The sequence below is a fragment of the Hibiscus syriacus genome, unplaced genomic scaffold, assembly GCF_006381635.1.
Source record: "Hibiscus syriacus cultivar Baekdansim isolate YM2019G1 unplaced genomic scaffold, ASM638163v2 tig00112981_pilon, whole genome shotgun sequence".
In the NCBI taxonomy this organism is placed as follows: domain Eukaryota; kingdom Viridiplantae; phylum Streptophyta; class Magnoliopsida; order Malvales; family Malvaceae; genus Hibiscus; species Hibiscus syriacus.
This window is the reverse complement of record NW_024063431.1, coordinates 422438-446783: the sequence shown is the minus strand read 5'-3', so window position 1 is coordinate 446783 and position 24346 is coordinate 422438. Positions and strand designations below refer to the sequence as shown.

At 33.1% G+C, this 24346-nt stretch overlaps 1 protein-coding gene across 1 annotated transcript; it reads right to left on the bottom strand.

Moving 5' to 3' along the window:
- Nucleotides 1–1160: 1160 nt before the first annotated feature.
- LOC120184972 (ORM1-like protein 2) lies at nucleotides 1161–11431 on the bottom strand. The gene is made up of 5 exons (XM_039189309.1): nucleotides 11267–11431; nucleotides 4897–4923; nucleotides 3374–3553; nucleotides 2149–2297; nucleotides 1161–1373 (listed from the first exon to the last, which is right to left on the bottom strand). Exons 1-5 carry the CDS (start codon nucleotides 11429–11431, stop codon nucleotides 1235–1237), a joined length of 660 nt encoding a protein of 219 aa, XP_039045240.1. The 3' UTR covers nucleotides 1161–1234.
- Nucleotides 11432–24346: the final 12915 nt, after the last annotated feature.

Here is a 24346-nt window from a genome sequence, read left to right as displayed (position 1 = left end):
TGTCGTCGATCGACCACGATTTTATAGCAGTTTTGGTCGTTGGGGGAGGTGAAGTCAGATGGAGCTTCGTCGATAGGGCGACGACCGATGTGAGTTTAGGGGTTGTAAGGAAGATTTTCAAAGCTTTGGGGCTATTTCAAAATTTCTATGTATTTTTAAAATTATCAGATTGCAACATGTGCCACTTAACGGATGAAATTAACGACGATGACAACCAGGACACTTAAAGTGGTAACGTTTGTGACGTTAGACACTGAGGTCATTCAAAAAAATAATTTAAACATCTATTCGTAAAAAAAATACACTTATTTTATATTTAAGTCTATCTTTAGTTGTGGAGCTGGTGGGCTGAACTTTGCCTTGGACCTTAGCCAGATTTCAAAGAGTAATGGGTGTAATGGTACATGGGGCTTTTAATCTCAAACCTTTTGTACTTTAATGGGTGTGACTGGTTACAGGGATGGATATTTGATTGAGTAGAATTGAAATGAATGAAAAAAAAAGTTAAAGCAATTGAGTGGATGAGTATTATTTAATCATATAATTTTTTAAAATGTTTTTCCAAGTCAATTGAAATAAAATATATTTATTTATTTTTTTTACATGTGCAAGTAAAATTTATAATATTTTTCAATAAATTAAATAATATCTAAAATTATATAATATTTATAATGATATTTTTTAAAGAATATATTTAGGTGCTAAAGTATTGATGAGTGTATAAAAGAATTAATAAATTGATGCAAAAAAAATTGACAGAGAATTGTAATAAAAGGACCAAATTGAATAAAATATAAACTTGAGAGACGAAAGTATAAAAGGAGATAATTTGTTGTCAAAAAGAAAAATTACAGTTACATAAGTAATCTATTAGAAGAATATGTGATTTAAATTAGATCAAAAATAAAGAGGAATTGAAGAAACAAGAAAACCATGAAGAACTAAAGGTACTAAAAAGTTAACCCATAGGGAGCAAATCTGCTTGTAGATTCTCTTGATAACTATTTCACCTCAGTGAACCAAAATATATGAATGTAAATGAAATTTCTGGAGTAAGCATGCAACAGGAGAAAATCTCAAGGGCTTTCAATGTATTTTTTCCTTGCCATCGAGCTACACGTATGTATTCACTTGGTTGAACTGAAATGTGAATCTGCCCTTCCCTGTCTTCATTATCTGTAGTGATATAACAATTCTACTTTGGAATGACAGAATAATGAAACACCTTTGCAGTTCAATGATCGGCATTGATTCCGAATATTCGGACCTTGTGCATGTTTGGGAACTTTGCAATCACCAGCACAGAAACAACGATGGTGTTGAAGAACATCATCGGGTTTTGATAATGTGTTGTGTGTGAGGCGATAAGATACCTGGCAAGTAAAATAAAGGGTAAGAAATGGATGGCATTAACAATGATAAAAGAAGTATCAGAACTCATAAGTTAATTGTATTATGTCTTGCATTTCATCACTTCATAGCTAACGAAGTGGCAAAATTTCCATTTCAGAGAGAGCAGATAATGCGGTAGTAAACTATTGCTCGATAAACAGGAAAGCAATGAACTCGATAAACAGAAAAGCAATGAACTTTTCATGGAATAGCAAAGGAGGTCTGCTGCACGATATCGGAGCTTTTTCAATCAACTTCACAAGGTCCATGGAAGCATGCCAAGACGTCGAGACTCGAGACAATAATGTCACTGAGAAGAATCATGTCAAATGCAAAGTATACACAAAATTTAACCGACTAAGCAAGGTATCATACTGTTTGAAACTTTCCATCTAAACATTATCCGACAAAAGGAAAGTAGCCGCTGTTTTTCTTCCATATCAACAGGTGTAAGCTGCGAAGTACTTAACCTGACAGGGTAAATATTTGATATTGATGGAGATTCATATTTCTGTCGTAAGGGAAAGTTCATTCCAACTAATCCTTTGAGCAATTGCAAATCGATTATATAGGTATGCTACGCTATAACATGCGATATTCATGGCTGTGGCAATGGTTAACCACAAGTCCATATATTGCATCCTAATCAAGTATCATTTAATTTTTATTGAAATGATCCGATCCATAAATAAAAATCTCACAATTTTTAGTTCCATTTTCTGATAAAGGCACATATAGTGGAAAGCGAACACTTACAGCAAGACAGGTACAGCAGTCAAAAACTTCCTATTTGGAGTGAGTTGCTTGCCATTGTCCATTTGCTCCCACCAAGTCAAACCATTGTAGATACCTTGGTCATCGGCGAACGGAGTTCCCTTTTTCCAGTGAAAGAAGTGATATGTAACCTAAATTAAGATGTGAATCCATGCAAAACAAACTCACTAAGAAACATAGACCGTGGAGTTGACAAACTTACAGCATTTATAACTGTTATAGTAAATAGTGCAGCCTAATTTCTTGACCCTCTGAAAATTCTAACTAGATTTGTAATTTATTATTGCCTGAAAAGAAACAATAAACTGATTCACATATATAAAGAGGATGTATGCTATTTAAAGGGGTAAAGCCAAAAACTTTTTGAAGGGGACGAACTTGAATTATAAATCTTTATGGGAGTCAAAATGCAACTTTAACACTGTATAGGCATCTAGAAGCAGCACTTTGAAGAACTTAAATTGTAACATAGAGATGAAAATATAGAGGGGAATATCAGATATTCAGATGAATTTCAAGCATCATAGGCGATTCAGACATGCAAAGATGTTGATAATCACAGGTGCACTACTGGTGGTTGCTACTGAGCAAACCGTAATGAACTAAAATATTCGGATTTCCATTCATTCGAACGTATTAAGCGATCAAGAAAACTATTAAGACAAATAGAAAAGTATTGCACAAGAGTCATGAAAAAGGAAAACAGTTTACGACAACCAATATGTTGTCAATTAACCCTTTACAACTATCCCAAGAGGTTGACAAGCAATGGGCTTAGAAACTTATGATACCAAAGCATACTGATTGATGAAGGTAGCTAAACAAAAATGGGATCGAAATCCATCTCTTGTAGGGATGCAATTTACTACCAATACACCATTCAAGCCTAAGTGCCTAACCTAAATAATACCAAGAAAACTACCGGTTCATGTCATCCCATCACATAATCTATCGCCATCTTCAGATAAAGAACATAAACAGGACAAATTAGCAAGCACAAACTCAAAAGTCAAACTATCAATTATTCCTCTCCAAGGTGCAATTTGGGTACCACTAAATCTCTCAAGTCAACGAAATAATCCCAAAATTATTAATTATTTTCATGTTTTCTTCCTGAAGTCTCAATAAATCATCAGAATCTTTCAAGAAAAACACCCCAACTTTTAAGAATCGAAATCGAAAGAAACAAGAAAAAAAGAGAGCTTACAAAGAAATGTGTGAGATGAACAACGGTCCAAGCGGTTCCAGGAGAGATACCAAATAGAGATAAAACCATGAGCCATGAAAAGAAGACGATCAAAATGTAAGCGGTCCAAACTCCTGGATACATGAACCACTCCGTGTTCTTGTTAAGATCTGTCGGTGGCGCAGCTCTCACGTACTTTTTCTTCTTATTTTCTTGTTTTTTCAAGCTCTGGGTTTTCTTTTTTTCCCTTCAAACAAACAGATGCTAATTCAAGGATTGATAATGGTGAAAATTGTTGTCTTCCTTGATAGTGAATTTGGGTTTTACCTATTCAATTTCAATGCACTTTCTGGCTGCACTCTCTTGTTTTATAGCTGACCTTAGGTTGCCGTTATTGCCAAACTGTGCATGGATTTTTTCTTGAGTAAACTACGCTAACAGTCACTAATGTTTGGGTAGTTTTCCTTTTCTACCACTTACATTTAAAACGTTATAAAATGGCCACTAATACTATAGGGTAAAGTACTCAAATGGTCCTCCGACTATAAGGTCCTACTTTATTAAGTCCCTCGACTATTAAAAGTTAAAAAATGATTCTAAGACTATAGAATGTTGTTTTATTAAGTCACTTGACTATTAAAAATTACAAAATGATCATCTGACTAATTATTATGTTCCAAACTCGTACTTTTCTGTTAAAAATTGGCATTTGTTTAAGCCGGATGTTAGTATGATGACTGAGATATGATAGTTGTTTGAGACTCTGGGATCAAATTTTATCATACCACAATCAACATATTAATGTTCAACTTAGAACACTATCAATTTTTTAACGAAAATGGATGAGTTTGGAACATAATGAATAGTTAAGTGACTATTTTGTAACTTTCAATAGTCAAGGTACTCAACAAAATAAAACTCTATAGTCAGAAGATCATTTTATAACTTTAAATAACCGAATGACTTAATAAAATACCTTATAGTCATGAACCATTTATATAATTTACCTAATATTATATAATAAATTTTTCTATCAACCATTAATATTGGTTAGTCCATTTAAAAAATGTTGATATGGAACGTTTAGTTATGGTGGCCCATGCCATGCCCTTACCAGCCGTTTGACTCGCATTAAAAAAAATACATAAACTTTACTTGTTAAACTTAAATCCTAATTTTTTAAATGCTAAATTAAATAGAGAATGGAGAAGAAGACGAGAAGGGAAAATGTCGAATATAAATTTAAGAAATCTCACATTGATAGAGCATTGAAGTACTAAAATTGTTCACCTATCATGCTTTTATGAAACGAAGGAATATCGTGTTAACTATGCTATAATATCAGGTGCAATAACTATGTCTCTAGTCTTGCCCAGGCCTGGGAATATGAGTAGAGGTTCAGCTCGGAGATTTAAACGACAGTCTGTTATCGGAATATCAATTGTTATATAGTGGTCACTCTTTCTCCTATTATGTTCATTGAACTTTAAAAATTTTCAATTTTCTCGCTGAACTTAATACACTGAATTTTTTTGTCACCGAACTTCACTCTCTCTCCTATTTTGGTCACTCTGTCGTTAAATAGTTAACAACATTAAAAACGATGTTTTAAGAAAACGAAATTTTCACCAAAACGACGTCGTTTGCATCTATTTAACGACCCATTTAACGTTGTTTACTATTTAAAGACCGAGCGACCCAAAAAACCTAATGTATTAAATCCAGTGAAAAAATTAAAAAAAAATAAAGTACAATAAATGAAATAGGAAATAGAATAAAGTTTAATTACCAAATTTGTAATTTACTCTAATCTTTAAACCTTAAATAGCACACATAGAAGCATTTGAATCTCACCTGTGAAATATTTTTGTAGCATTAGTGTATAGAATAATAATAAAATTACAATCATAATATTTAGAACATATATATTTGATTCACTGATTGAATTGCCCGTCCAGCTCAGTTGGTAGAACGCAAGGCTCTTAACCTTGTGGTTGTGGGACGAGTCCTATGGTGGGCATTTCATAATTATGATTGTCGGAGGTCTCCCACGGAAACTGCTCTCAACCTGGAGTTGGGGGCAGCCTACTATCCTACCTCCCCTTACCCCATTACAGATGGGAATAGGGTGATTCGCTAACGAACCTATTTCGATCATTGTATTTTGATATTATGTAAATATTTAGTTGATACTTTATAAATATTTTATATGAAGTGAGTCATGAGACATATACAATAAATATTATGCAAGTGAGATGACGATGATGAGAGGAAAAGAAACCTCGACACATGATCCATCAACATAACCAAATTGGGTATATGAAAAGCATGTTGGAAAATGAAGAATACAACAAAAGGCCCAATTCCATGGACTTAAAAAAAACCCTTTAGTAAATTGGGCAAAACCCAATTATTAGGGAGTATTAATTAATGTATCATCATCATGATGACAATGACACTGACATGGTCATCATTCCACCCAAAAAACATGGTGGGATGACGTGGCAAATGACAAAAAAGGACCACCTCGGCTCCATGGTGGTCCCCTTGTAACCGAAGTCCGAGTGACAGGTGAAAAGCATCTGAGGCGCCCGGCTACTTGCCTCCTCTGTCACCGGCACTACACTCTCTACCCCAAAATTCTCACTTCTCTCACTTTGGAATTTTCTTTAACTTGTTTTATGAACATTGTCCTATAATAATGAATTCAATTGTATTCATTTATGTTTATAGATCTAATTATTTCCTTGTTAACAAATATGAACTTTTTCTTTTTATTTAAAGCACACTCAGGTAGAATGAGCTAAGCGATTTTAGTAGTAAAAGAATTATTATTATTCTTTAAGATCTTAGATTCGAACATAAAAGTTAAGTATTTAATGTCTAATAAATACTATATTGTACTTCTCTCAAATTAATAAAAAGAAAACCTTGTCATGATTGCAATTATGTTCATAAATTTCAACTAATCAGTACATAAACCATTTAGTAATTAGTAGTGTTAATGTAATCAAAGTATAAAACCTAGCTATATATAGGTTGGTTAATAAAATGAATTAAGTTACCTCAGTGGTTAAAGAGATGATTATTATTTTTAGAGGTCTTGGATTCGAGCACTGATGACTGCAATACAACGCTATTATTTTAGGTTGCAATTAGAATATTTATGTAATTTACATGAACTGTTATAAAAAAATATAATATTTTTAATTTCGGACTTAAACTATTACCTAAACTACTCTAAAAATTGTACTCTTAAAAAAATTCGATTACAATATATTTCTATTTTTTAATCTTATATAAATAGTATTATATATAAAGAAGAAGAAGAGTGGGGTTTAGGGTTTAAGGAAGGGAGGGGGAATCCAAGCTGTGAAGCAACAGATGTTTGTTCCAAAGAAGGGTAGACATTCTCTTAACATCATTAATAGGAGAGCGCGTCCCCTGAAGCGTGTCTTATGTTGATTCGGCGTCAAGTGGGGTAAGACGCTCTTGAAAAACGTCTTGTGAAATGTGTAAAAAATTCAGGTATTAATTTTATAAATATTTTTAAAATGATCTAATATGTACTTAATTTTTATTAGGGTAATATTTGTGTAAAATGTCAACTTTATTTATTTATTTTTTGTGTGTAAAAAAAAACTTTCTATATTAAAATTTTTAAATATTCTTTTGCAAATTATTTTATAACTCAACAAATTTTGATTTTTGCATTAAATTACACAATACGTATAATCTAGTATAGGAAAACTTTGAGGGTAAGTATTTTAAAATATGAATAATTTTATAAAAGTTTTATAGCTAGTATTTTTTTCCAAAATGATGATGACGATGATGATAAATATTTTATAATTTAAAAAATTATAAATTTTAAAATATTTTTGAAAAATTTATTGACTTTTAAAATTAATTGTTTAAAAATATAAAAAAATATTAAAATAAACTTTTAAAGTTTTTAACAACAGTTAATAATGTTTATTCATTTTTAATAAAATTAAAATTTAATATTTATTTTATATTTTTTAAAATTAATATTATAAAGAATATTTTAAATAAAGAGGTGATATTTTTTAAATTTATATTTTTTATTGAATTTTAATTTTTTATTGCATTTTTATTGATTTTTAAAAAAAAGTGAATAACAATTCATTTTATCTATCAATTGTAATTAAAAGCTTATTTTAATATTTATAAACAATTAATATTAAAAGTCAATAAATTATTAATTGTTGTTAAAAATTATATAACACAAAAAATAAATAAATAAAGTTGACGTTCTTACACAAATATCATCATAATAGAAATTAATTACATATTAGACATAATTTTAAAAATATTTATAAAATTAACAATTGGATTTTTTACACGTTTTACAAGGCGTGTTTTAGAGGGCGCCTTATCTCACGTGGCGCCAGATCAACATAAAACGCGTTTAAGGAATCGCGTCTTCCTGTAAAGAGTGTTAGATCGGTAAATAAAGATAGAAGGGTGTTTGACCTGTATATAAAGTATAAAAAGATGATTTTTTGAAAAAAAATCGCCTGGGTTGCCCTAACCCACTGCAATTGGGGATCTCAAAAGACTACCCTACAAGGGTGGGGGCTCTCAGCCCTGACCTTGCAGAAAGAGGGACCATTCGTTTCTTCCTTTTCATGATTGGTTCATTAATGCTTGATTGCTTATTAAACTCCCTTCACTTTTGCTAATAAATGCTTCTTCTTTCTTCCTTCCTTTTCTCTTCAACGGCGTTAGCATGCAGCAGACGATCAATCACTATGCATCAGTCAACTTCTTTTTATCATTTCCCCTTTTTTGATAGTTATCAATGCATGGCTTCACTGGGTTGATTTTTGGAATAAAATTCCCATTGAACTTGCAATCTTTTTTAAATGAAGTGCTTCATTAAAAAAAAAATGTCACCAAAACCATAAAATCGGAGATAAACGTAAAATTTTATGTTAAAAAATAACATTTTAAAAGATTAAAATATATTATTAATAAAATTATAATAAAAATATTGAATATATAATAATTTAAAATTTTAAAAAGGATAAAGGTCTACCCTCCATCCAGGGGCGGATGTATGTGGCCACTGCACACCCATTATTTTGATAAAAGTGTTAAATTTAGTTTAATTTGTTAATGAAAATAGAAAAAATAAAAAAATTTGCATACTCAAAATTTTTAGAATATGAGCATTAAAATTTTGGACCCACATTTTTTAATTTCTAGATCCGCCACTGCCTCCATCCATGCCTGAGACAATGCTTCATTAGCATTCATGTAGCACTTTTACTTGACAAACTCCATAGCCCTTGTCAGCTTGAGCTTCAATTGAAGATTTTCTATGGTGAGAAATTATACACATATATTTAATTTTACTTTCCACATTGAACAAACTCTTTGTAAAGTAGCAATTGTGGTTGCTAAATATACATATAAAGGATTCAAATACTTTGTATTATATATTTTTTTTTCAAAATACGTATATAAAGTATACAATTTTTTCATATAAATACTTAAATTATATTTTAATTAATGTTAGTGTCAACTTTTAAGAACCTATATGAAAAATATGTTATATTTAATTATTTTTTTTGATAAAAAAAATATGTTAGACACTACCAACATGTTAGTTCAAGTGGTAAGCAACTTCATATCGCCTAAGCAAAGGTCTCAGGTTCGAGTCATTGTGTATGCAAAAAATCCCCGTTAGGAGACTCACCCCCAAAACCAAGTATGCTATCTGGGTCGGTTCAAATTAACAAAGGCGAATCCTTGAAACATGAGGGCAACAAAAAAATACATTGGACACTTAAATTAGAAATACAATAACTTTAAGTATTTTTTAAATATTTAAATAAAAAATTAATATAATTTAAATACTTATTTTTTGATATAAGCCTAGCCTTGTAATACATTATCCTCACTGTAGACGTTATAGAAATCGTATGATGACGATGGTACGTCAGCTATATATCATTCTTATGTAGACAATATCATGTGTGAAATACGAATCAAATGGACAAAGTAAACACGTACTAATTGATCATATATAGACTACAGTAGGTATTATTTATCAATTGGTATAATGACCTTTCTTACCCCTTAACTTTACTTGTTTAGTCAGTTTAGCCCTTAAATTTTTACTACATTTGTTTATAAACTCAAACTTTTATGTTTTTTTTCAATTGACTAAAATAGGATAAAATCACAATAATATTTTATCCTTCTTAAAATATTGATATAAGCTATTTTTTAAATTTTTTACTAAGTCATCAAAAAAATATTAAAAGTTATAAAAGGAAATGTTGATGTCAATAATTCAATAAGAATAAATTAGCAAATTTATATTTTTAAAAAATTAAAATTTTAAAAAATTAGGGTAAATTACACATTTAGTACCTAAACTATTAGTTCCTAAATTTTCAATTTTTCAAAAACATATTAATTTTTTTTTCATTTTAGTACCCGTAGTTAAAATTTAACATGTTTAGTATGCAAACTGTTAGTTTTGGTATGTTTATTTAGTGCCTTAAACTTTCAATTGTTTTCAAAACTTAACGTTAAGTTTTAACGGGTACTAAAATGAAACAAAAGTTAGATACTAAATGAAAAATAGATGAAAACTTATCGTTTAAGTACTAAATACATAATTTACCCAAAAAACTAACGTCAGCTTGAAGACTTTAAACGATAAAAATTGAGAAAATAATAAAATTAATTTTTTAAAAAAAAAATTGAATAAAAATATAAAGGTTAAATTGAGTAAATTGAAAACTTTAATAATTCTTATAATTCCAGGAAAAAAATGATGAGCTTTTAGAATATAATGTTCCTCCCTCGTTCTCAACGTCAATAATTTTCCAGAAAGAAAAATGAGGGAGAAAATTCAAATTTGTGTGTACATATATGTATTAAGATGGCTTCCTCGCACATATAGGTTGTGGGAAAAATAATTTTTTCATATAAGGTATTTACCATATTATTTCCTAAAGTAGGGATTTTTTATTAGTCTAAAAATGCCGTGCATTCCTGAAGTCTTCTCAATTTACTTGAAGGCGTCATGCAATCGTGGGTCTTCTTCATTTTCCTGAAGACGTCATGTAGTCGTGGAGTCTTTATATTTAGCTTGAAGACGCGTGAAATACCAGGTCTCTTTAGGTTTGCACTGTTTAATTCACTTGAGATGAGGAAATAATCCCCAAAGTGAATTATATTGGGAATTAAAAAACATCACATACTTTATCTTAAACATTTTGTCGTATTAAGATAGCAAATGAATTGTTAAAGAAATAATGATGGTATTTTTTAAAAAAATTATCTTTCACAAGAAAAGACAAAGCACTTTGTTGGAATTACATGGGTGATTTAGGGAGCTCAAATTGCAAAAAAGATTGTGGGTTTACTGCCGTTAATATGTTTTTACTGTTAGTATTAAAAAAACCCTAGAAATCACCCTTTACCCTAAACTCAAAACAAAAAGTAAAACGAGTCACATGCGCCACTGTGGGTTTAGATAGGGACATGACATAATAATACTCGTCTCCTTTCGTAATATCTATTCGAAAGTCTCTCTCCACCATTGAACAATAAACGCTCCAATAACCCTTTGGACGATATAAGCATTAATCCTAAATCTTAAATTCTGATGCGTTTAATACAAAATAAGGTAGAGGGAAAGCTTAAAAGATTTGAAGACAGTAATGAAAGCTAAATCTGGTTGTTAGATTTAATTCTGCTGTTTTTACCAGTGGCGTTGACTTGTTGCTCAAACGGTGCCTTATGATGGTTTTATAAAGCTTGCTTTGGACGTAGGGGACAGTATCATAAGCTTTAATTCCCACATCGCTTAAACAATAAAGGGTTTGTTGAAGAATAATGGTGCAGCTGATACCGTTTTTAAAACAAAACCTTATTATTGCTGATGCCAACTGACCAAATAACACCAGAATGAATGTTGTTGATGAAACCCAAAAAAGGGTTAAAAAGTTGGTCATGTTTTGTAGGGTTTCCGATGAAGACGACGGCGGTGGAGTCAAGATTCTCAGGCAGAGAGAAAATATTGGGGACCCCCATATTTACATTGCTTTCATTATGAACAATAATTCAATGTCCCCTCTACTTTTTAGCAGGACGGACGAACTTTTTCAAAAGACGAAAACATATGTTTTCTAGAAAATATATAGAAGAAAATCTAAAATAAATTTTAAATTTCACGAGACGTTTCTCTACTAGTCCCCTTTTGGTCATCTTCTAGTTTAGACGTTGATACCTATAATCTCATAAACATATACTCCATATGTGAGAGATTAAAGATACCTAGCTTTGCTTCTTGTTGGATCTGTACAAGAAGATGACATTACAATCTTTTCTGCATCTCTTATAATAAATAACAGATTGTGAATATCAATGCATTATTTGGCGATTGTGATATTCAATTCCCTAAAACGATCCGCCAAACGAAACTTATCATAATTAATTTGTCTCATTACTCAATTGATTTGGATCCTTCATGATCTATCGTTAATTTAGACTCTCGAACTGATTCTTTATATTTATATAGTCGTAATTATTTACTTGTCAATTAAATAAACGAACTTTTCAATTTTTACTTGAATAATTTAAAATAATTATAAGATAATATATGTTTATGATCTATTTAGTTATAACAATGTAGGCCTTACTTGGTATGATTCGAATATGTGACTGATTTGTCTTGTTTCTTTTTCCTTTATTTTTCTTCCTTATGTTTGAAATTGAGTGGACCAGGAAATATAGGGAACGACACAAGATTTTATATCGAAAGGATAAATTTGAACTTTTAAAATTTCAGGAGAACGAGCTTAAATTTAAAAAATTTTAGAGGGTGAAATCAGTTTTCAATGAAAAACACAAAAAAATTAAAATTTATAATAGAGTGGACCAGGAAATATAGGGAACGACACAAGATTTTATATCGAAAGGATAAATTTGAACTTTTAAAATTTCAGGAGAACGAGCTTAAATTTAAAAAATTTTAGAGGGTGAAATCATTTTCAATGAAAAACAAAAAAAATAATTTTAAAATTTATAATAATTTTAAATTTCATGAAGAACAACTATTCCACCCGCCCCTTATCCATCCCTAAAGAGACGTTATGACTCTCTCTACAACTCTATAGTGCCCAATAGCAAATGTTGACCTTCATCTTCTTTTTAACTTTCAATGTCGAACTTTTCCCTAAACAAGTGATGGGGATATCTAATTGGCTTATTACAATTCAAATTCATTCTGTTCTCTCTGTAGTTTTTTTTTTTTTTTTGGATTCCTTTAAAAGGAAACTGCAATAATTTAAGATCATGAAAGGACATGTTCGATGTCACCTTTTGTATGAACCAATTGGGTTGGAACCAATGTTAAATAACAGGTGACACTAGGGTGGGTAGGGGCGTAAATAATCAAAGTGTTTTGCGAATTATTCGTGAACCGTTCGATAATTTTTTTTATGTTCGTTTATTAAGTTAAATAAACGAATGTGAATAAAATTCTTATTTTCATTTAATAAACGGACGAACATGAACAAACATGTATTGGATTCATTTATGTTCACGAAACAATTCATTATTGACTCATTTATAAACTTGTACTTAATCTCGTTCTTCTTTCATTTTTTTTATATTTTATATATTAGTAAAGATATAATTTCAATTGTTAGAGGTAAGTTCAACTGCTTTAGGTAATTGGATGTGCCTTGCTTGTTAGTTAAAGAGGTGGATTGACACTGATGAATTTGACGAATATTTGAAACTAAAACAAATTGAGAGAAGTGATTTGAGACGACTTTTAAATAAAGTCTACATTCATTATTTAGTTATCTACACTAAAGATTAGGGATGGCATAGGTTGGGTTTCGGCTACCCGACCGACTCAAAAATTTTATCCTTCACCCAACCCGACCCGAACCCGAATCGATTTTTGTGATAAATCCGACCTTACCCGACCCGAAATACTAATAAAATATTATTTTTATTCAATAAAAATAGTGATTTAATTGAAAAAAATAATATATAGGGGTATTATTATAATTATTCCTAAATATATATAAGGTAAAATTATATTTTTTGGGTCGGGTCAAGTCGATATTTTTCACCATAAACCCAAACCGACCCGACTCGAACATCACATTTAAAAAACCTGAACCCGAATTTAAAAAAAAACAATCGGTCGAATTGGAACCTGTCAGGTTCAGGTCCATGCCCATCCCTACTAAAGATCCCACAAATTCATTAATTTAAGGATAGAAGTAACTTTAAAATCAAGATAGAAGCAAGATTTTACGTTAGGGGAACTTAAACTTTCAGGGGCGAACTTAGGTGATAAAATTTTAGGGTCGAGACCATATTTTTTAATAGAAAATACTAAAATACATGATAATTTAAATTTTTTTGAGGGGACGCTGCCCTCACTGCCCGTTTAGATCTATCCTACTTGTAATATCCTTTTTATACCTCAAAATTTTGACACACTTTTCATTTTCAAAGATAAAATACATTAACAAGCATAAAAATCCTCACATGACAATTTTTTTTTTACATGATATTAGCTCACACTCACACAAAACGCTAGAATAAAAGTTACAATAAAAATACTAGTGTTTAGTAAATGGAAAAAATAGAGTAGGAAATGATTATTTTGGAGCTCTATAATATTTATAATCGTTTTCTTTTTGATACTTATATAATAATATCGATACCCTGTTCTTATTTTTTAAGAGTAAAAACTCTTATAATATTATAATAATAATAATATCGATATTGTTCATATAATGTTGATATCCAGTTTTAGTTTTATACACTTAAAAATTGGATAGTTTTGAACTTGAAATTTATTTAGACATTGTTTACTTATAATTATTTTGCTAATATGTTCAAAATGAAGGAGTTACTATTTCTTAGTTTTAAACCTTACTTTGTTATACATCAATCTTTTCTTAAAAAAATCACTTGAAAATACAGTGCTTTAGTTGGGAAATCAGTTCAGGTTTAGGGTTTAGCTACTTATATTATTTTATGAATACATATTTTGATTAAATTTTGTTGAGATCATTACAATCGATCATTCCAATTCAGTTTATTCATTCACAAATATCATAATTTAAAATTTTAATCTTACTTAAATAATTTAATGTTTTATCCTACTAAACAACCTGATTGTTAATACTACTAGACCTATTTGTAAACAAACTAATAAAATTCCAACAACGTGAACTATATCAAATAGAACAAAAACTTAAACACTTTTTAGTGCCTAAACTATATTTCAAAATACGATTTGGTACCTAAAGAAATTTTTACTACTAACAGGTGTCTAACGTTTTCTCTATTACACTTTTAGATGCATATCGTTATATTTTTTAAACTTTTAAGCGTCTATAGTTATATATTTTTTTTATTTTTAATGATAAAAATATTATACATTTTTTAAAAAAGAATAAAATTTAAAAAATCAACCCCGCTTTGTCCCTATCCCTCCCATCCTCCACCGCTGACGGCGAAGGGCTACCACCGGTGTGGTTTTGTTTGGAGTAGGATGAGGAACTCAATGGTGATGACCGTGTAACATATGGATGGCTCTAGCCGTTGAAATCCCTGAAAAATAACAACAGAAAACCTAAAAATCTAGCGACCTTCGTGGCGTTTTTCAAGATGACCAAGGAAGTTTCACGGTTGGTGGAGGACTGGATTTTGGTTGCGGTGGCGAGACGGTTCTGATGGTGTCAACTGTGACAACCACAGAAAGACGGTGCCCGATCGACAACAGAAGATGTAAAATTTGGGAATTTTTTTAATTATAATATTAATTTTTTTAAAAATAAAATAATTTCTGAAATTTTATATGCATGACACGTATAAGATAACAACCAAACGTTGTTATGGTCCATACACTTAGAAATATAACTTAAGAAATTTTAAATATCTATTATTAACAAAAGAAAATTCTTTTAAGTACAAAATCGTTTTTAAGATATAAATTAAACACTAAAAAATATATTGAGGCTAGAATAAATCAATGACAGGGGGAAATCATTATGTGCGACAACCTTAATATAAAGTTAAAAAAAAGTTGCTAACGGTTTTGTTATTATTTAAATAATAAAATAAGTAAAAATTTATCGAAAATATTATTATTTCTATCGATTTTGTTATTGTTGAGCACTTTATCGAAAATATTAAAAAACATTAATATTTTAAGTATAAATAATAATATTTTAAGTAATTTTTTTTATCAATTTTATTATTTAAATAAGAGAAAATCGCCTCAGTGACCAAAAAAAGTTTAATATACGATTTAACCAACTTTTTTTGGATTTGCCAAAATGACCAACAAAATCGCACGCGAAATAAAATCGCAACGCGATCCCCAGAATCGCAAATCAGTTTCCAAAATCGCAACGCGAATATGAAAATCGCAACGCGAACACATAAATCGCAACGCGTATCCGTAAATCGCAACGTGTATCCGTAAATCGCAACGCGTATGGGTAAATCGCAATGCGTATCCGTATATCGTAACGCGTATCCGTAAATCGCAACGATAATCCGTAAATCGCAACGAGAATCTGTAAATCGCAACGATAATCCGTAAATCGCAACGAGAATCTGTAAATCACAACACTGAAATTTTGGGTATATAACACTGAAATCATAAACTAAATCCCTAAATCGCAACTCATTCCATCTCCATCTATCACTCTCTCCGGCGACATCCGTTCCTATATCCAACGACATCCTTCCCAATCCGGCAACAGGTTTTAGTTTCGCAGCTCGTCTGTTTAGTAAATTAATTTACAACCATGAAATCATCTAATGTTGATCATGTTTGGATAGATTTGTGTTTTGGAGGGTCATGGGATAATGTTCATGGTGTTTTACAATATATGCCTTTACCCATGAATCTTCAACTAAAATTGTCTTTACAAAAGTTAACTTATGAAACTCTAATGCTACGTGTTTCAAATAAATTGAATTTAGAGCCCCTAAGTGGATTTAGGCTATCTTATCAGAGAAATGGTAAAGTTTATTTGTTAACCGACAATGAAGATGTTGAACGATTCATTGCTTACATTAGTGTTTCACAAGATGATGTTACATTGTATGTTGTTGAACCTAGAAGTAGTATTGTTGGGTCAGTAGCGGGTAGTAATCAACTAAGTTTTTCTCAAACCCACAACCTTTCTCTAATCCAAATCCCAATCAACTTTCAGCACCAAATTCCGGTTTTCGTATTGACCAGTTAGACGATGAGCCAACAGAAAAAATTGTGAGTACTAGTCAGTATTCGAAATTTGGTCTTGGTAATATCCGGACTTTGATATTGGTCAATACACGGATTTTGATGATGTTTCAGAAGAAGAAACAGACCATGCGTGTAATGATATTGATATTGGTCAATACCCGAATTTTGATGATGAAACAGCCGTTGCCGAAGAATGTATTGTTGATGATAATGAGGAGGAAGTTACGACTGTGAATGAACATGTTGAACATCCATTCTGTAATTCATATAATCCTGAAGAAAAGAAGAAGAAAAAGTCCCCGAAGAAAAGAAAATGCCACGGGCGTATAACTGGAATATGCCAGAATTACTTCAGATACCGGAAGAAGAGTTGATAAAGAAAGCAGTTGATTGTTACACAAAAGTTATTCGTATCAAGAAAGATGATTGTTTTGATACAAAGGAAGACTTGAAGATAGCTTTATATACGAAATGTGTGGAAGATGGCTATCAACTAAAAGTTAACAAATCAAGCAAAGATCGTTTCGAAACAAGGTGTATGATTGACAAAAACTGTACGTGGCGTATGATTGCAAAGAGAATAAAAGATTGCAAAATGTTTCAAGTTAGGACTTTTATTGATAAACATACATGTTCAAGAACCCAAGTTTTTCCTCACCATAGACAGGCAAACAAAAAGGTGTTGGGTGGTTTTCTGGCTGAGTTAATGTTTTGAATGGCAGGGTATATCGGGGACATGAAATTATGACTGACATGAATGCTCGGTTCAAGATTAGTATCATATTCTCAAGCTTGGAGAGCCAAATGTTATGCCTTGGAATTGTTGAGGGGGTCGCCAGAAGCATCGTTTGCCCAACTGCCGACTTATTGTCACAATTTAAAGCTGAAAATCCTGGGTCGGTAATCATATCAAAACAGATAGAGATGGACGCTTTGAGTTGCTGTTTATCGCCATTGGTGCTACGGTTAGTAAATCATATAATTTTGTTGACTCATTTTGTTAGTTACATGCATTTCACATTTAAATGATTATTTCTTGTGTATATTATTTTGTAGATTCGTTCGTTTATTACTTGCATGCGCCCAGTTATATAGTTGACGGAGCACATTTGAAAGGTCGATACCTTGGAGTAAACTTATTAGCAGTAGCCATGGATGCTAACAATGGGATATTGCCAATAGCTTACGGGGTTGGCAAATCTGAAACCTCTGATTCATGGACATGGTTTATGGGGCATCTTAGGGATTGCATAGGTCCTATTAGCAATCTGACAATCATATCCGATAGGGCAAACTCAATTGACAACGCTGTTAGAAGGTGTTTCCCAGATGCTTTTCATGGACTTTGTGGTGTTCATTTGTATAGAAATCTAAAATCAAGGTCTGCTGGTATAAAAAAGCACAAATGGACATACTGGAAGGCTGTAAAGCTTATCGAGAAGTGGATTTCAATAAGCATATAAATTGTTTAAGACGTGTTTTGCCTCAGTGTGCTCAAACACTAGAAGATGTCGGGTTTGAAAGATGGTCAAGAGTACATCAACTTGGAGCAAGATATGGTTTCATGACGTCTAATAGTGCAGAATCAATCAACGCTCTAAGTCGTCATTCCCGGAAATTACCCATTACTATGTTAATGGAGTTTTTTCGAGCCTCTATTCAACAGTGGTACTACAAGAAAAGAAACCATGCAGGTATTATTTCTTTGAATTCGTAACTTATCATATTTATATATTTACTAAGTATTGTTTATTTAAATTTACAGGAACATTGGAACATCGTGTTACACCATGGACTGAAAAAAAGATAACGAAACGTGTTGTGAAGTCAACGTCATGGAGAGTTGAACCATGTTCAAACACTTTGTTTCAAGTACTGGATAATAACTTAAATGGGCTAGTCGATCTAAATGCAAAGACGTGTAGTTGTATGAAATGACAAACATCTGGTTATCCGTGTGGCCATGTTATAAAAGTTGCTCTTCATTTAAACCAAGATGATTCAAGCGCATACGCTATGGATTGCTACACTACAGAAGTTTATCGACAGACTTATGCCGAGATTGTCTACCCTATTCCACATCCTTCTGAGTGGGACATACCAGATGACTTACAAACAGTTTTGCCACCAGCCATGGACAGAAGGCTACCTGGCCGACCAAAAAGTCACGATCGTATACCGTCTAAGGGTGAAGAGAAGAAGAGATCGACATGTAGTCGGTGCAAGGAAAGTGGTCATACAAGGTTGACATGTGGATCACCAGTGCCATCAAAATCATCTTTTCCTCTACCAAAATATGGATCCTCATCAAAATCCAAAGCTCATATGGTGTCAAGCAAAAGAATCATCTTTAAAATCCCAATCACAATTGGCTTCACCTTTTGGGACTGTTAACTTAGGTGATTTTTAAATGCAAACGTTGTATTATGTGGATTTTATGTGTGAACTTTTAACATTTTCAGTTGAATTAATGACTCAGGCCAACCATTTTGACTTAACCAACTCTTGTTATTCAGTTGTTATCACTATTAGGCATGCATTTGACTATCGCAACACGGAAATTACATCGCAACGAGAGAATCGCAATGCGAATGAAAATCCCAACATGAAAATCGCATGCGGAAATGAAATCGCAACGAGAGAATCGCAATGCGAAATGAAAATCCCAACATGAAAATCGCAATGCGGAAATGAAAATCGAGAGAATCGCATGCGAAATGAAAATCGTAATGCGAAATGAAAATCGCAACGAGAGAATCGCAATGCGAAATGAAAATCGCAATGCGAAATGAAAATCACAACGAGAGAATCGCAATGCGAAATGAAAAATCGCAATGCGAAATGAAAATCGCAACGAGAGAATCGCAATGCGAAATTATAAACGCATTGCGATTCTCTCGTTGCGATTTTCATTTCCGCATTGCGATTTTCATTTCGCATTGCGATAGTCATTTTTGCCTTCAACATAATGCAGATTGAAATCAACAAAATCAACCATTACATTTCAATCAATTAAACAAGCACAAATAAGAATTATGTTCGCATCAATTACACAAATCAACTTTTACAAATCATCTTTTACAAATCAATTAAACAATCAAAAATAAGCAATAATTCTTATTTCCGATCATCTACTATTGAATCAACTTTTACAAATCAATTAAACAATCAAAAAACAATCAATTAAACTATTGAATCAACTTTTGCAGCCATACATCATTTTCACGCAGTTCACTTCTGAGATTAACCTGCAGAAACCAAACATTTGCTCAAACAACACTTTCTACACATCTAAACCTACAAACAGCAAATTATTGAATTCTAGGTACTTAACCAAACATTTTCAAACCAAAAGTATATAAACTTACCAATTGTTTATGGACATTTTTATAACGCGGATGCAGGTAGGCAGCGTCTCGTATATATCGATTTAGCCATATAATGCCGAAACCACAAGCCTACTGCAGCTCTATCTCTATCGGTGGGAGGTAGATACTTGATGCTTCCCGTCGTCAAACGCTCCAACGCCAAGCATACGAGAGGACCACAATCTCCTCTGGCTCCGCTCGTTTGTTGTGGCGCGGTCTCGTCTCTAATAACTGTAATATTGAGCTTCTTTGGCTTCTTGTTTCCAGAACGAGTCCAATAATTGATCGCATCCAAGAATTTAGCCAAATGAGAGCTCCATCCCTTAATAACATCTCTTAAATCAGCCAATGATATGTAATTTATCATGCTGTCATACACTATTGTCTTAAGGGATGGGAGCTGAAGCTCGACGAGAATCCAATGTTTACGTTCCAAAACAGGGATAAACACCTGCAATCATAAGTAATAATTCATTCATTTGCGCACTTATTTCAAAACCTTTAAACTCAATCTAAAATAAATACTAACCTTATCGACCTCCCACCATGCAGGATAAAGTTTAGCTTGTCCATTGCCCAAATCAAATGATTCATCTCGTGCATTCTTCAAGTGAACGGCGTGAAAAGACGTCGGTATAATTGTATATCGTATATTTTTATTTTTCTTAAGTTTTCTTATTATTAGAAGACGTGTCACCCACGCATCGATATGCTGTTTTACAAAAAAAGACATATATTAGTGACTTACATAAATTTAAAAAAAAAATTAATCAAATTGAAATATAAGAAAAATATAAGACTTACCCCCCATCGAAATAGCCATTGTCTTCGACCCCTAATAATACGCCCCACCAAGACCGATCAAGCAACAAATAGATATCATCGGTGAGCTTGCATAAGTCAGTGAAACACCCCTGGCTCCGCTCATGTAGATAAAAATCAACAGCGGTCTTAGCCCAAAGGGTGTTATCCAGAATTGTGTCCGGTAGTTGTTCCCTCTCCTCTTCAGATACCGGTATGGTACTGGCCGGTAACTCATACGAGAGCCAACTTGAATCCATCATGTCCGGCACGTCAGAGGGTTTCTCAAGAAGCCTACATATGACGCCATGTGAATCGGGCTCTTGAATGGTGGGAGGGACCTCTTCAATGATGACAGTGACCTCTTGAACGGTGGGAGGGGACTCTCGAGGAATGATAGGGGGGGCCTCTTCAACGATAGGAGTGGACTCTTGCGGTGTCTTCGCACTATTGGGGTGTACGGAGACTTAATAGCACGTGCACGCTGTCTGATGCGTGAACTCCATCGTGCAAGCATAACCCGACGTAAAGCATCCACTCTATCGGGCCGCTAAATAATTAAATACAAAAAACAGTAAATAAACAGACATGATATTTAAACAGTGAAAACAAAGACAAATATGTTTCAAACTTGCATTGTATTCACCCAAGTCATTATTCTATCATAGTTCACAAAATGCATCAGATAACAAAGAAAAATATGTTTCAAACTAATACCCTGAAGTTAGTATTTGTCTTTGTTTTGTCTATTGGTTGAAGTAATGCAATCCATTCAAGTTTCAATTTGCAGAAGAAGAAATAGTTTACTTTCGCAACACGAAACTTAAAATCGCAACGCGAAACCAAAATCGCAACGCGAAATGAAAATCGCAACGACAGAATCGCAATGCGAAATGAAAATCGCAACGAAAGAATCGCAACGCGAAATGAAAATCGCAATGCGATTTGGTTTCGCGTTGCGATCTTGTCGTTGCGATTTTGGTTTCGCGTTGCGATTCTGTCGTTGCGATTTTCATTTCGCGTTGCGATTTTGGTTTCGCGTTGCGATTTTAAGTTTCGTGTTGCGAAAGTAAACTATTTCTTCTTCTGCAAATTGAAACTTGAATGGATTGCATTACTTCAACCAAAAGACAAAACAAAGACAAATACTATTTCACAGTGTTAAAGAATACACAGTTTAGCAGAATTGGCAGCAACCGAACAAATTACTTTCAACCAAAAGACAAAACAAAGACAAATACTATTTCACAGTGTTAAAGAATACACAGTTTAGCAGAATTGGCAGCAACCGAACAAATTTACTTTCAACCAAAAGATAAAACAAAGACAAATACTATTTCACAGTGTTAAAGAATACACAGTTTAGCAGAATTGGCAGCAACCGAACAAATTTACTTTCAACCAAAAGACAAAACAAAGACAAATACTATTTCACAGTGTTAAAGAATACACAGTTTAGCAGAATTGGCAGCAACCGAACAAATTTACTTTCAACCAAAAGACAAAACAAAGACAAATACTATTTCACAGTGTTAAAGAATACACAGTTTAGCAGAATTGGCAGCAACCGAATAAATTTACTAAGCAATCTAAGTGAAATGGCTAATCTAAGTGAAATTACGAGTAAATTTATCATTAAGTTAAATATGGAAAATCTTAAACTTACCTCGTTGCGTAGAGTATGAACCTCATTCTGCAACGATACTATCATCTCACGTAGAGCGGCAACCTCACCACGTAAAGTTGACACCTCCACACGCCATGCACCATCGTTATCGCGTAGAGTACCGATCTCCTCACGCAAGGCATTGACCTCATCACGTAACTCCCTTGACTCATCCCGTGGAGGTGGAGAACAGGGAGATAGGAGTCGTGGCATCTTTGCCGGTCGCCTATCATGAGGTGATGGTGGAGAAGAGGCTCGATGATGTGACGGGATAGGTGATGGCTCTCGTTCTAGAGGTGTATAGTCGGGTTGATCGGGTGATGGCTCTAGGTGAGGTGATGGCTCTCGAATTGGAGGAAGTGGATGCTGCTCATCATCCGTGCCATCAAAAAAACTCTGACTAGCTTGCCACCAATCAGTGGCAAGCTCTTCCTCCGTGGGTGTCAGTCTTTGTAATGGAATGTTGGCCTCCTAAAATATAAAAAACTCAAACAAAGTTAAACGTCTACTATTAATAACTTGTTTATATATTATATGAAAGTATTTGTGTTAACTTACATTATTTATTGTCGCATATGGTATTAAGTCTTCCCAATCCAACAGAGTTTTCCTCTTCCAGGAAATAGCCCTGGGAATATCATTTGACGTTTTTATTGCATATGTACGCATGCTGGGGAAAGCCTCGAATATCCAAATCTACAAACAATATAATAACAAAATTAGTAATTGTTAAATAATTAATTATAATTTTAGAAACATTATATAGAAATTCTTACCTTAAAGGCCCAAACAAAGCCTGACAAAGTGTATTTGGACCCATCGCCCCGCAAACTTTTGCGGTCATCAAAGGCAGACGACAACTTAGTCCAGGTAGCTTTCCATATATACGAACCCCACGGAAACAGATTCCATGCATTCAGGTCCTCTACCAATATTATTAGCTCCCGATGAATAGGTTGTCTGGCCTCTCTGCCTAAAAAGCCGGCATACACAAGTAGTAGAAGGCATACTCGGACAACATCGACGTCATCCATCCGAATGAAACCAGCTTTCTTATTAAACAATTTCTTCAGGTCGTCGACATGTAGGTTCGGCTTCTCCATTGACTCATCCGGAAAAACCCGAGATAACCATGATGGGCGGGCGATATGACGAGTGTACCGGCCTATATCATCGTGTCCGAATCGTAGACCAGTGATTAAGCAGAACTTCTTCCGCCCAAAACAAGTATACGCTGGTGGAAAATGAAACCATATCTCTTCCTCACCACGTTGTATACTGTCGGGTAGATTTGATGTCATGGTCTGAAGCCACAAATGGGTCAAATTAGCATCTCCACCCGGATGCTGTACTCTCAGCCATGGCCCGAAGCAGGTTTCCTCAAACAATTGTCTTTGAGCAGGTGAAAGCTTCGAAGCAATTGTAGTGGCCAGGCTGACTTTATTTCTCAAGGTCAATTGAGCCGAAAAAAATTTCTACAAAAACAATAAACATACCAAGTTAGATATACCAAAAACTACACTGTGAAGATATACCAAAAACAATAAACATAAAAAGTAGTAGTTTATTCTTGAAACTAAAATTTGCAACACTGTTTTGTCTTTTGGTTGAAATGAAAATCGCAACGAGAGAATCGCAACGCGAAATGACAATCGCAACGAGAGAATCGCAACGCGAAATGAAAATCGCAACGAGAGAATCGCAACGCGAAATGAAAATCGCAATGCGATTTTGGTTTCGCGTTGCGATTCTCTCGTTGCGATTTTCATTTCGCGTTGCGATTCTCTCGTTGCGATTTTCATTTCTCTCGTTGCGACAGTCATTCTCTCGTTGCGATTTTCATTTATCTCGTTGCGACTCTTCTGCAAATTGAAACTTGA

What these genes read in the sequence shown, in the direction of transcription:
- LOC120184972 (XM_039189309.1), bottom strand. Translation starts at nt 11,431, where the DNA reads ATGGGGGTCCCCAATATTTTCTCTCTGCCTGAGAATCTTGACTCCACC. An exon ending in AAAATAGGAGAGAGAGTGAA is followed by an intron (nt 3,554 to 4,896) that starts GTTCGGTGACAA and finishes GAAAATAAGAAG; the next exon opens with AAAAAGTACGTGAGAGCTGC. An exon ending in TTCATCTCACACATTTCTTT is followed by an intron (nt 2,298 to 3,373) that starts GTAAGCTCTCTT and finishes ATCTTAATTTAG; the next exon opens with GTTACATATCACTTCTTTCA.